Source organism: Cyclopterus lumpus, chromosome 23 (genome assembly GCF_009769545.1).
Source record: "Cyclopterus lumpus isolate fCycLum1 chromosome 23, fCycLum1.pri, whole genome shotgun sequence".
Taxonomy (NCBI): Eukaryota; Metazoa; Chordata; class Actinopteri; order Perciformes; family Cyclopteridae; genus Cyclopterus; species Cyclopterus lumpus.
The window spans coordinates 16,991,422-17,006,109 of NC_046988.1; the positions used below are offsets into that span (position 1 = coordinate 16,991,422).

General features: G+C 39.5%; 1 protein-coding gene across 1 annotated transcript; it reads right to left on the bottom strand.

Moving 5' to 3' along the window:
• Positions 1 to 6,117: 6,117 nt before the first annotated feature.
• Positions 6,118 to 13,292, bottom strand: socs2 (suppressor of cytokine signaling 2). Its single transcript, XM_034526000.1, has 3 exons — positions 13,003 to 13,292; positions 12,506 to 12,651; positions 6,118 to 6,859 (listed from the first exon to the last, which is right to left on the bottom strand). Exons 2-3 carry the CDS (start codon positions 12,624 to 12,626, stop codon positions 6,384 to 6,386), a joined length of 597 nt encoding a protein of 198 aa, XP_034381891.1. The 5' UTR covers positions 12,627 to 12,651; positions 13,003 to 13,292; the 3' UTR covers positions 6,118 to 6,383.
• Positions 13,293 to 14,688: the final 1,396 nt, after the last annotated feature.

The following is a 14,688-nucleotide window of genomic DNA, read 5'->3' on the forward strand; positions in this document are numbered from 1 at the left end:
GGTCACATGACATCTATTCATCTGTCCATCCGGGGAGAGGGATCCTCCTCTGTTGCTCTCCTGAAGGTTTCTTCACTTTTTTCCCTGTCAAAGGTTATTTTTGGGGAGTTTTTCCTGATCTGATGTGAGGTCAAAGGTCAGGGATGTCGTATGTGTACAGATTGTAAAGCCCTCTGAGGGGAGGTTGTGATATTGGGCTATATAAAATAAACTGAACTGAATTGAACTAGTATTCTAATAACTACTATTATATTAATTATTATTTTATTAATAATAATCATCAGTTTGTTCACAAACGTAAACATCTGGAGTCTCAAAATATGTGAATGATGAATGAATATAACATTTATTTATTTATCTTTAGAGATCTACTCAGAACCTACCTCTAGAGATCTTCCTTTAGAGATCTACTCAGAACCTACCTCTAGAGATCTTCTTTAGAGATCTACTCAGAACCTACCTCTAGAGATCTTCCTTTAGAGAAGAGATCTACTCCGAACCTACATCTAGAGATCTTCTTTAGAGATCTACTCAGAACCTACCTATAGAGATCTTCCTTTAGAGATCTACTCAGAACCTACCTCTAGATATCTTCCTTTAGAGAAGAGATCTACTCAGAACCTACCTCTAGAGATCTTCCTTTAGAGATCTACTCAGAACCTACCTCTAGAGATCTTCCTTTAGAGAATAGATCAACTCAGAACCTACCTCTAGAGATCTTCCTTTAGAGATCTACTCAGAACCTACCTCTAGAGATCTTCTTTAGAGATCTACTCAGAACCTACCTCTAGAGATCTTCCTTTAGAGAATAGATCTACTCAGAACCTACCTCTAGAGATCTTTCTTTAGAGATCTACTCAGAACCTACCTCTAGAGATCTTCCTTTAGAGAATAGATCTACTCAGAACCTACCTCTAGAGATCTTTCTTTAGAGATCTACTCAGAACCTACCTCTAGAGATCTTCTTTAGAGATCTACTCAGAACCTACCTCTAGAGATCTTCCTGTAGAGATCTACTCAGAACCTACCTCTAGAGATATTCTTTAGAAATCTACTCAGAACCTACCTATAGAGATCTTCCTGTAGAGATCTACTCAGAACCTACCTCTAGAGATATTCTTTAGAAATCTACTCAGAACCTACCTCTAGAGATCTTCTATAGAGATCTACTCAGAACCTACCTCTAGAGATCTTCCTTTAGAGAAGAGATCTACTCAGAACCTACCTCTAGAGATCTTCCTTTAGAGATCTACTCAGAACCTACCTCTAGAGATCTTCCTTTAGAGATCTACTCAGAGCCTACCTCTAGAGATCTTCCTTTAGAGAAGAGATCTACTCAGAACCTACCTCTAGAGATCTTCTTTAGAAATCTACTCAGAACCTACCTCTAGAGATCTTCTTTAGAGATCTACTCAGAACCTACCTCTAGAGATCTTCCTTTAGAGAATAGATCAACTCAGAACCTACCTCTAGAGATCTTCCTTTAGAGAAGAGATCTACTCAGAACCTACCGCTAGAGATCTTCCTTTAGAGATCTACTCAGAACCTACCTCTAGAGATCTTCCTTTAGAGAATAGATCAACTCAGAACCTACCTCTAGAGATCTTCCTTTAGAGATCTACTCAGAACCTACCTCTCGAGATCTTCTTTAGAGATCTACTCAGAACCTACCTCTAGAGATCTTCCTTTAGAGATCTACTCAGAACCTACCTCTAGAGATATTCTTTAGAAATCTACTCAGAACCTACCTATAGAGATCTTCCTGTAGAGATCTACTCAGAACCTACCTCTAGAGATATTCTTTAGAAATCTACTCAGAACCTACCTCTAGAGATCTTCTATAGAGATCTACTCAGAACCTACCTCTAGAGATCTTCCTTTAGAGAAGAGATCTACTCAGAACCTACCTCTAGAGATCTTCCTTTAGAGATCTACTCAGAACCTACCTCTAGAGATCTTCCTTTAGAGATCTACTCAGAGCCTACCTCTAGAGATCTTCCTTTAGAGAAGAGATCTACTCAGAACCTACCTCTAGAGATCTTCTTTAGAAATCTACTCAGAACCTACCTCTAGAGATCTTCTTTAGAGATCTACTCAGAACCTACCTCTAGAGATCTTCCTTTAGAGAATAGATCAACTCAGAACCTACCTCTAGAGATCTTCCTTTAGAGAAGAGATCTACTCAGAACCTACCGCTAGAGATCTTCCTTTAGAGATCTACTCAGAACCTACCTCTAGAGATCTTCCTTTAGAGAAGAGATCTACTCCGAACCTACATCTAGAGATCTTCTTTAGAGATCTACTCAGAACCTACCTATAGAGATCTTCCTTTAGAGATCTACTCAGAACCTACCTCTAGATATCTTCCTTTAGAGAAGAGATCTACTCAGAACCTACCTCTAGAGATCTTCCTTTAGAGATCTACTCAGAACCTACCTCTAGAGATCTTCCTTTAGAGAATAGATCAACTCAGAACCTACCTCTAGAGATCTTCCTTTAGAGATCTACTCAGAACCTACCTCTAGAGATCTTCTTTAGAGATCTACTCAGAACCTACCTCTAGAGATCTTCCTTTAGAGAATAGATCTACTCAGAACCTACCTCTAGAGATCTTTCTTTAGAGATCTACTCAGAACCTACCTCTAGAGATCTTCCTTTAGAGAATAGATCTACTCAGAACCTACCTCTAGAGATCTTTCTTTAGAGATCTACTCAGAACCTACCTCTAGAGATCTTCTTTAGAGATCTACTCAGAACCTACCTCTAGAGATCTTCCTGTAGAGATCTACTCAGAACCTACCTCTAGAGATATTCTTTAGAAATCTACTCAGAACCTACCTATAGAGATCTTCCTGTAGAGATCTACTCAGAACCTACCTCTAGAGATATTCTTTAGAAATCTACTCAGAACCTACCTCTAGAGATCTTCTATAGAGATCTACTCAGAACCTACCTCTAGAGATCTTCCTTTAGAGAAGAGATCTACTCAGAACCTACCTCTAGAGATCTTCCTTTAGAGATCTACTCAGAACCTACCTCTAGAGATCTTCCTTTAGAGATCTACTCAGAGCCTACCTCTAGAGATCTTCCTTTAGAGAAGAGATCTACTCAGAACCTACCTCTAGAGATCTTCTTTAGAAATCTACTCAGAACCTACCTCTAGAGATCTTCTTTAGAGATCTACTCAGAACCTACCTCTAGAGATCTTCCTTTAGAGAATAGATCAACTCAGAACCTACCTCTAGAGATCTTCCTTTAGAGAAGAGATCTACTCAGAACCTACCGCTAGAGATCTTCCTTTAGAGATCTACTCAGAACCTACCTCTAGAGATCTTCCTTTAGAGAATAGATCAACTCAGAACCTACCTCTAGAGATCTTCCTTTAGAGATCTACTCAGAACCTACCTCTCGAGATCTTCTTTAGAGATCTACTCAGAACCTACCTCTAGAGATCTTCCTTTAGAGATCTACTCAGAACCTACCTCTAGAGATATTCTTTAGAAATCTACTCAGAACCTACCTATAGAGATCTTCCTGTAGAGATCTACTCAGAACCTACCTCTAGAGATATTCTTTAGAAATCTACTCAGAACCTACCTCTAGAGATCTTCTATAGAGATCTACTCAGAACCTACCTCTAGAGATCTTCCTTTAGAGAAGAGATCTACTCAGAACCTACCTCTAGAGATCTTCCTTTAGAGATCTACTCAGAACCTACCTCTAGAGATCTTCCTTTAGAGATCTACTCAGAGCCTACCTCTAGAGATCTTCCTTTAGAGAAGAGATCTACTCAGAACCTACCTCTAGAGATCTTCTTTAGAAATCTACTCAGAACCTACCTCTAGAGATCTTCTTTAGAGATCTACTCAGAACCTACCTCTAGAGATCTTCCTTTAGAGAATAGATCAACTCAGAACCTACCTCTAGAGATCTTCCTTTAGAGAAGAGATCTACTCAGAACCTACCGCTAGAGATCTTCCTTTAGAGATCTACTCAGAACCTACCTCTAGAGATCTTCCTTTAGAGAATAGATCAACTCAGAACCTACCTCTAGAGATCTTCCTTTAGAGATCTACTCAGAACCTACCTCTCGAGATCTTCTTTAGAGATCTACTCAGAACCTACCTCTAGAGATCTTCCTTTAGAGATCTACTCAGAACCTACCTCTCGAGATCTTCTTTAGAGATCTACTCAGAACCTACCTCTAGAGATCTTCCTTTAGAGAAGAGATCTACTCAGAACCTACTTCTAGAGATCTTCCTTTAGGGATCTACTCAGAACCTACCTCTAGAGATCTTCCTTTAGAGATCTACTCAGAACCTACCTCTAGAGATCTTTGTTTAGAGATCTACTCAGAACCTACCTCTAGAGATCTTCCTTTAGAGAAGAGATCTACTCAGAACCTACCTCTAGAGATCTTCCTTTAGAGATCTACTCAGAACCTACCTCTAGAGATCTTCCTTTAGAGAAGAGATCTACTCAGAACCTACCTCTAGAGATCTTCCTTTAGAGAAGAGATCTACTCAGAACCTACTTCTAGAGATCTTCCTTTAGAGATCTACTCAGAACCTACCTCTAGAGATCTTCCTTTAAAGATCTACTCAGAACCTACCTCTAGAGATCTTCCTTTAGAGAAGAGATCTACTCAGAACCTACCTCTAGAGATCTTCCTTTAGAGAAGAGATCTACTCAGAACCTACCTCTTGAGATCTTCTTTAGAGATCTACTCAGAACCTACCTCTAGAGATCTTCCTTTAGAGATCTACTCAGAACCTACCTCTAGAGATCTTCCTTTAGAGATCTACTCAGACATCTTTTTTAGAGATCTTGTGGCATCCCTCCTTCAGGTCTACCTGCTAATGCCATTCGACCTCTACAGCTCATCCAGAATGCAGCTGCTCGACTGGTCTTTAACCTCCTAAATTTACCCACAATCCTCCGCTCCTCCGTGACCTTCACTGGTTACCGGGACATGGTCTAACCTCACACCAGGACATGGTCTAACCTCACACCAGGACATGGTCTAACCTCACACCCAGGACATGGTCTAACCTCACACCAGGACATGGTCTAACCTCACATCCAGGACATGGTCTAACCTCACACCCAGGACATGGTCTAACCTCACATCCAGGACATGGTCTAACCTCACACCCAGGACATGGTCTAACCTCACACCCAGGACATGGTCTAACCTCACACCCAGGACATGGTCTAACCTCACACCCAGGACATGGTCTAACCTCACACCAGGACATGGTCTAACCTCACACCCAGGACATGGTCTAACCTCACACCAGGACATGGTCTAACCTCACACCAGGACATGGTCTAACCTCACACCAGGACATGGTCTAACCTCACACCCAGGACATGGTCTAACCTCACACCAGGACATGGTCTAACCTCACACCCCACCTCGTTCACTTCACTCGGCTTCGGCCAATCGGCTTGTAGCTCCTTCACTTCGAGCTAAACACTCAACAAAGTCACGACTGTTTGCTGTGCTGGCTCCTCATTGGTGGAACGAGCTCCCCATTGACATCAGGACAGGAAGTCTCTACAGACTAAAAACACATCTTAGTGACTACACCTTGAATAGGGAAGGTAGAGCCGTAGTAGCACTTTAGTAGCACTTAAATGTCTCTTACTGATAGCACTTTGTAGTTTAACACTTTAGTAACACTTAAATGTCTCTTACTGATAGCACTTTGTAGTTTAACTTTATTGAAGAAATTGTACTTTCTTGATTCTTGTTGTTCTGAGTTTGGACTCATGGTTTAATGCACTTATTGTAAGTCGCTTTGGATAAAAGCGTCAGCTAAATGACATGAAATGTAATGTAATGTTCTGTAGTGATCCTTCCTCAGCTGCTCTTTTGTGACATATTTTCTTCAAAGTGTCTCGTCTTGATTCTGTAAGGTCCTCAAGCATCAAGTAGAAACCCGTCTGGTTCTGATAAAGAGAACCCTGTTGGAGGTCCAGCATCTACAGTCAGCTGCTCCATAGAACCGGGGTTATAATAGTGACTATTGGTAGATTAAACAATAAGTTAACCAAAAGGGAAATTAATGTGAAACTGTTTTTAGGATGAAAGATCTGAAGACAAAACAAGACTTTTAAAGACGTGAAAACATTTTATAGACAACACAATAAATCAATAGTATTGATCAGTTCTATCAGACTGAGCTGAGCAGCGTCTCCAGGTTTGAATGCAGTTTGTGGACGTTAACAAAAAAGTACAAGTACTTACTGCAGAGTACTACAGCACGTACTAGTACTTTAAGAGTACCTCAAGGACTTCCTGTTAGTTCCTCAGGTGACTGCACGGCCCCATGGTTCCTGTGGGAGCAGTGCATGCTGGGAGTAGTCCCACGGGGCATCTACACGTTGTAGCTGTAGTCCGTCAGGTAGTCCTTTAGTCTGATGGGGAGTGGCAGGTCCTGGACCCGCCGAGTCCTCTGGTTGATGGCGATGCGACAGAGATGCTGCAGCGGCGGTGTGGCCGTGTACACCGGCCTGGTGAGCAGCAGCTGCACCACGCCGTTGGACGGGGCCGCCGAGGGACGGGGATCCAACGGCGTCTGGTCTCCGGTCCGGGACAGATGGACGTAGTGCTCCACCAGGTGGACCACGCTGTCGAACTGCTTCAGTTTGGGCTTCACCAGGACCACCGAGTCCAGCTTAAACTTCCCGTGTTTGTACTCGATCCGCAGGTTGGTGGGACCGGCCGACGTCATGGCCGAGATAGTGAACAGGAAGTCTGTCTGGGAGCTGTCCCGCACCAGGAACGTGCCCTCAGACGTGTCCTGCAGGATCTCTTTGGCCTCAGTAGCCGTCAGACCGCCCCAGTACCAGCCTGAGGACACAGAGAAGGACAGGGAGACACATGTGAGACACAAACAAATACAATAGACACAGAAACAAACAAATACAAGAGACACAGAAACAAACAAATACAAGAGACACAGAGAGACAAACAAATACAAGACACAGAAACAAATACAAGAGACACAGAAACAAACAAATACAAGAGACACAGAAACAAACAAATACAAGAGACACAGAAACAAATACAAGAGACACAGAAACAAACAAATACAAGAGACAGAGAGGGACAAACAAATACAAGAGACACAAACAAATACAAGAGACACAGAAACAAACAAATACAAGAGACAGAGAGGGACAAACAAATACAAGAGACACAAACAAATACAAGAGACACAAAGAGACAAACAAATACAAGAGACACAGAAACAAACAAATACAAGAGACACAAACACATACAAGAGACACAGAGGGACAAACAAATACAAGAGACACAAACAAATAGATAGATACTTTATTGATCCCCAGGGGGAAATTGGTAACAACACAGAGTAAAATATTAAGTATGAAATGCTGGCCATTCCACAGGTCTGGGGAAGTGGCTGACACCGCTGTAGCTAATTATTGTCAACTCGGGTGCATAACCAGGTAGGGTCTTTAAGACTCTGAGGATAAAGACCTAGGAGTCTTTGGTTGGAGTCAAGACTCTGAGGATAAAGACCTAGGAGTCTTTGGTTGGAGTCAAGACTCTGAGGATAAAGACCTAGGAGTCTTTGGTTGGAGTCAAGACTCTGAGGATAAAGACCTAGGAGTCTTAAGTTGGAGTCAAGACTCTGAGGATAAAGACCTAGGAGTCTTTGGTTGGAGTCAAGACTCGGAGGATAAAGACCTAGGAGTCTTTGGTTGGAGTCAAGACTTGGAGGATAAAGACCTAGGAGTCTTTGGTTGGAGTCAAGACTCGGAGGATAAAGACCTAGGAGTCTTAAGTTGGAGTCAAGACTCGGAGGATAAAGACCTAGGAGTCTTTGGTTGGAGTCAAGACTCTGAGGATAAAGACCCAGGAGTCTTAAGTTGGAGTCAAGACTCGGAGGATAAAGACCCAGGAGTCTTAAGTTGGAGTCAAGACTCTGAGGATAAAGACCTAGGAGTCTTAAGTTGGAGTCAAGACTCGGAGGATAAAGACCCAGGAGTCTTAAGTTGGAGTCAAGACTCTGAGGATAAAGACCTAGGAGTCTTTGGTTGGAGTCAAGGCTCGGAGGATAAAGACCCAGGAGTCTTTTCATGGAGTCAAGGCTCGGAGGATAAAGGCTGGCTCTCACTGAGACTTGGATCACACCAGACAACACATCTACCCCTGCTGCTCTCTCCTCTGCCTTCTCTTTCAGCCACACATCCAGATCCACTGGTCGGGTTGGTACAGGTTTACCAAGTCTCCTCCTATCTCCACAGTAACAACCTTCTTAACCCTCACCAGTCTGGATTCAAGGCCGGCCACAGAGACTGCCCTCCTTGCTGTCTCTGAGCAGCTTCACACTACTAGAGCAGCCTGTCTCTCCTCTGTCCTTATCCTTCTAGACCTTTCCGCTGCCTTTGACACAGTGAACCACCAGATCCTCATGTCCTCCCTCCAGGACCTGGTATCTCAGGCACTACGCTCCCTCTTCTCATCCTACCTCACCGACCGCTCTTACCGGGTAACCTGGAGAGGATCTGTGTCTGAGCCTTGTCCTCTGACTACTGGGGTCCCTCAGGGTTCAGTCCTTGGTCCTCTTCTCTTCTCTCTGTACACCAACTCTCTTGGCTCTGTCATTCCCTCCCATGGCTTCTCCTACCACAGCTATGCTGACGACACCCAACTGATCCTCTCGTTTCCCCAATCTGAAACACAGGTAGCAGCACAAATCTCTGCCTGTCTGACTGACATCTCTCAGTGGATGTCTGATTGACATCTCTCAGTGGATGTCTGACTGACATCTCTCAGTGGATGTCTGACTGACATCTCTCAGTGGATGTCTGATTGACATCTCTCAGTGGATGTCTGACTGACATCTCTCAGTGGATGTCTGATTGACATCTCTCAGTGGATGTCTGACTGACATCTCTCAGTGGATGTCTGACCGACATCTCTCAGTGGATGTCTGACCGACATCTCTCAGTGGATGTCTGACTGACATCTCTCAGTGGATGTCTGACTGACATCTCTCAGTGGATGTCTGATTGACATCTCTCAGTGGATGTCTGACTGACATCTCTCAGTGGATGTCTGACTGACATCTCTCAGTGGATGTCTGACTGACATCTCTCAGTGGATGTCTGATTGACATCTCTCAGTGGATGTCCGCTCACCACCTGAAAATTAACCCAGACAAGACTGAACTTCTCCTCCTTCCAGGAAAAGGATCTCCCACCCACGACCTGACTATTAACTTCAACAACTCAGTGTTGGCCCCGACTGCCAGGAACCTCGTGTGACACCTGTCAGTCAACTCTCCCTGACTGCCAACATTACCGCAATAACACGCTCCTGTAGGTACATGCTGTACAACATCAGGAGAATACGACCTCTTCTCACTCAGAAGGCGACACAGGTTCTGGTCCAGGTCCTGATCATCTCACAGCTAGACTATTGCAACTCCCTCCTGGCAGGTCTACCTGCTAATGCCATTCGACCGCTACAGCTCATCCAGAATGCAGCTGCTCGACTGGTCTTCAACCTCCCGAAATTCACCCACAATCCTCTGCTCCTCCGTGACCTTCACTGGTTACCAACATTGGTACTTGCGTACCGTGCTGCGAACAGATCGGGTCCGTTCTACATCCAGGACATGGTCTGACCTTACCCCCCAGCCCGTTCACTTCGCTCGGCTTCTACCAATCGACTTGTGACTCCTTCACTTCGAGCTAAACACTCAACAAAGTCAAGACTGTTTGCTGTCCTGACTCCTCATTGGTGGGACGAGCTCCAGGACACCAGAAAGTCTCTACATCTTCCGCCCGAAACTAAAAACACAATTTTTCCGACAAAACTTTTAATAAAAACAGATTAGCACTTCAGTGCCACTTAAATGGTATTTTTGTAGTTTGGCTTTCTTGAAGAAACGTTACTTTCTTGATTCTTGTTGTTCTGAGTTTGGACTCTTGGTTGAATTCACTTATTGTAAGTCGCTTTGGATAAAAGCGTCAGCTAAATGACATGAAATGTAATATAATATAATGTATTTAATGTAATGTAATGTAATGTAATGTATTTAATGTAATGTAATGTATTTAATGTAATGTATGTAATGTAATGTATGTAAAGTAATGTATTTAATGTAATGTATTTAATGTAATGTATTTAATGTATGTAATGTATGTAATGTAATGTATTTAATGTAATGTATGTAATGTAATGTATGTAATGTAATGTAATGTATTTAATGTAATGTATGTAATGTAATGTATTTAATGTAATGTAATGTATTTAATGTAATGTATTTAATGTAATGTATTCAATGTAATGTAATGTAATGTATTTAATGTAATGTATGTAATGTAATGTATTTAATGTAATGTAATGTATTTAATGTAATGTATTTAATGTAATGTAATGTATTTAATGTAATGTATGTAATGTAATGTATTTAATGTAATGTAATGTATTTAATGTAATGTATTTAATGTAATGTAATGTAATGTAATGTATGTAAAGTAATGTATTTAATGTAATGTAATGTATTTAATGTAATGTAATGTAATGTATGTAAAGTAATGTATTTAATGTAATGTATTTAATGTAATGTATGTAAAGTAATGTATTTAATGTAATGTATGTAATGTAATGTATTTAATGTAAAGTAATGTATTTAATGTAATGTATTTAATGTAATGTAATGTATGTAAAGTAATGTATTTAATGTAATGTATTTAATGTAATGTATGTAAAGTAATGTATTTAATGTAATGTATTTAATGTAATGTAATGTATGTAAGTAATGTATTTAATGTAATGTATTTAATGTAATGTAATGTATTTAATGTAATGTATTTAATGTAATGTATTTAATGTAATGTAATGTATGTAAAGTAATGTATTTAATGTAATGTATTTAATGTAATGTATGTAATGTATTTAATGTAATGTAATGTAATGTATGTAAAGTAATGTATTTAATGTAAAGTAATGTATTTAATGTAATGTATTTAATGTAATGTAATGTATTTAATGTAATGTATTTAATGTAATGTATGTAATGTATTTAATGTAATGTATTTAATGTAATGTAATGTATGTAAAGTAATGTATTTAATGTAATGTATTTAATGTAATGTAATGTATGTAATGTATTTAATGTAATGTAATGTATGTAATGTATTTAATGTAATGTATTTAATGTAATGTAATGTATGTAAAGTAATGTATTTAATGTAAAGTAATGTATTTAATGTAATGTATTTAATGTAATGTAATGTATGTAATGTATTTAATGTAATGTATTTAATTTAATGTAATGTATTTAATGTAATGTATGTAATGTAATGTAATGTAAAGTAATGTATTTAATGTAATGTATTTAATGTAATGTATGTAATGTATTTAATGTAATGTATTTAATGTAATGTAATGTAATGTATGTAAAGTAATGTATTTAATGTAAAGTAATGTATGTAAAGTAATGTATTTAATGTAATGTAATGTATTTAATGTAATGTATTTAATGTAATGTATGTAATGTATTTAATGTAATGTATTTAATGTAATGTAATGTAATGTATGTAAAGTAATGTATTTAATGTAATGTATTTAATGTAATGTAATGTATGTAAAGTAATGTATTTAATGTAATGTATTTAATGTAATGTAATGTATGTAATGTATTTAATGTAATGTATTTAATGTAATGTAATGTAATGTATGTAAAGTAATGTATTTAATGTAAAGTAATGTATTTAATGTAATGTATTTAATGTAATGTAATGTATGTAATGTATTTAATGTAATGTATTTAATTTAATGTAATGTATTTAATGTAATGTAATGTATGTAATGTAATGTAAAGTAATGTATTTAATTTAATGTAATGTATTTAATGTAATGTAATGTATGTAATGTAATGTATGTAATGTATTTAATGTAATGTAATGTATGTAATGTATGTAATGTAATGTAATGTAATGTATTTAATGTAATGTATGTAATGTAATGTAAAGTAATGTATTTAATGTAATGTAATGTATGTAATGTATGTAATGTAATGTAAAGTAATGTATGTAATGTAAAGTAATGTATTTAATGTAAAGTAATGTATTTAATGTAATGTATGTAATGTAATGTATTTAATGTAATGTATGTAATGTAATGTATGTAATGTATGTAATGTAAAGTAATGTATTTAATGTAATGTAATGTAATGTATGTAATGTAATGTATGTAATGTAATGTAATGTAAAGTAATGTAATGTATTTAATGTAATGTAATGTTCTGTAGTGATCCTTCCTCAGCTGCTCTTTTGTGACATATTTTCTTCAAAGTGTCTCGTCTTGATTCTGTAAGGTCCTCAAGCATCCAGTAGATGTGATTTGTGATATTGAGCTATACAAAATAAACAGAATTGAAAAATTGAATTGAATAATACAAGAGACACAAGGCTGCGTGGACACCGGGTTTCACCTGGCGGCTCAGGGACCGCGTACCTGTGTTCCTCAGGTCCTTCATGGCGGAGGCGATCCGGTCCGTCTCCACAGACCTGGAGTTGTTGTCGGCTCGTCCGTCGCTCTCGATGGCGTCTGTGGGCTCGGTGGACTGGCAGGTCATTGGACTGGGCTGCAGCTTCAGGGTACTGGAGGTCAAGGAATGAAGAAAAGCCACCAAACCGGAGAAATGCTGAACCCATAAATCATGCTTTCTCTTTTAAAATAGACTTATTATTTACTGACATTTTAACAACTAATCCAGAAAAAAAAATGGAAGTTGACAAATGTTTGATCGAATTTGTTGTATGGTGAAAGACTTCTGCATTCTAGACAGATAATCTATTCATCACATATATTACATTTATATTGAATACAAATATAAATAAACAAAAATACTTAATTAATTCATTTGAAAATCAATGTAGAAATGAAGGCGGAGGAGAAATAGGCCCCGCGTCACGTTGACCGATGACGTCACGGACCCACGGTAACGTTACCTGGAGGTGTCGGTGTCGCGGCTAGCTGCTAAACTAGCAGCCCGACATGTCGCTCACATTCACGGGGCTCCGTCCTCCGGACCGGGACGTCCGGTTACCGGACAACCGGAGGTCCCGCCGTCGAAAACCCCCACGAGCCTCAACACGTCAATCACAGTCAGACAAACAAAACAACGATTTATTTCCCGTTTCCCGGAGAGCCGAACGAGCTGCGCGTGTCCCGATCCGGTGTCCGTGCGCCGCCCCCGAACCGACCATCAACACGGGCGGCTTCCAGGAACTTTCCAGGAACACGGTCACGTGGTGCGAGCGCGCGAGCGATTTAAGGTGGTCCGACACGCACACGCACACACACACACGCGCACACACACACACACACATGCACACACACACACACACACAGTTACACGTGCACGTACATGCGCACAGGGGAAAAACTGGAGTTACAGGTTGAATGCGCGTGCTCAGATATGTTTTTGAGAAGTAAACAACAGAAGTCTTTGAAGATTATTGTTTCATACCTATAAATATAAATATACATAAATATACATATACTCCACTTCCGGTATGCAGAGTCGAACTGAAACCAAAAGTCTTTTTTATTTTAAGCATGTTTGTACAGATTTGACCTTAAATTGCTCGAATAGTGAACGCGCCACACAGGAGTCACGTGGCCATAAGAGATATATTACACTTATTGATCTCTGATCAGCATCTGATGTTTACGGAATACCACTTTATGCTTTAATATTATACTCAATAGAAGTACTACATGTACCTCTGAGCTGTAGTACAGTATAAAGTACTACATGTACCTCTGAGATGTAGTACAGTATAAAGTACTACATGTACCTCTGAGGTGTAGTACAGTATAAAGTACTACATGTACCTCTGAGGTGTAGTACAGTATAAAGTACTACATGTACCTCTGAGGTGTAGTACAGTATAAAGTACTACATGTACCTCTGAGATGTAGTACAGTATAAAGTACTACATGTACCTCTGAGGTGTAGTACAGTATAAAGTACAACATGTACCTCTGAGGTGTAGTACAGTATAAAGTACAACATGTACCTCTGAGGTGTAGTACAGTATAAAGTACTACATGTACCTCTGAGGTGTAGTACAGTATAAAGTACATGTACCTCTGAGATGTAGTACAGTATAGAGTACAACATGTACCTCTGAGGTGTAGTACAGTATAAAGTACAACATGTACCTCTGAGGTGTAGTACAGTATAAAGTACTACATGTACCTCTGAGGTGTAGTACAGTATAGAGTACAACATGTACCTCTGAGGTGTAGTACAGTATAAAGTACTACATGTACCTCTGAGGTGTAGTACAGTATAGAGTACAACATGTACCTCTGAGGTGTAGTACAGTATAAAGTACAACATGTACCTCTGAGGTGTAGTACAGTATAGAGTACAACATGTACCTCTGAGATGTAGTACAGTATAAAGTACAACATGTACCTCTGAGGTGTAGTACAGTATAAAGTACTACATGTACCTCTGAGATGTAGTACAGTATAAAGTACTACAGTATTTCTTCACTGTTGTATTAGTACTTTTCCTGAAGTACTTGCTCCACCTGCAGCGTCTCCAGGAGACTACGCTAGGTGACGTCATCTGCAGCGTCTCCAGGAGACTCCGCTAGGTGACGTCATGATGTCGTTCCCTC

What these genes read in the sequence shown, in the direction of transcription:
- socs2 (XM_034526000.1), bottom strand. Translation starts at nt 12,626, where the DNA reads ATGACCTGCCAGTCCACCGAGCCCACAGACGCCATCGAGAGCGACGGA. An exon ending in GAAGGACCTGAGGAACACAG is followed by an intron (nt 6,860 to 12,505) that starts GTACGCGGTCCC and finishes CTGTGTCCTCAG; the next exon opens with GCTGGTACTGGGGCGGTCTG.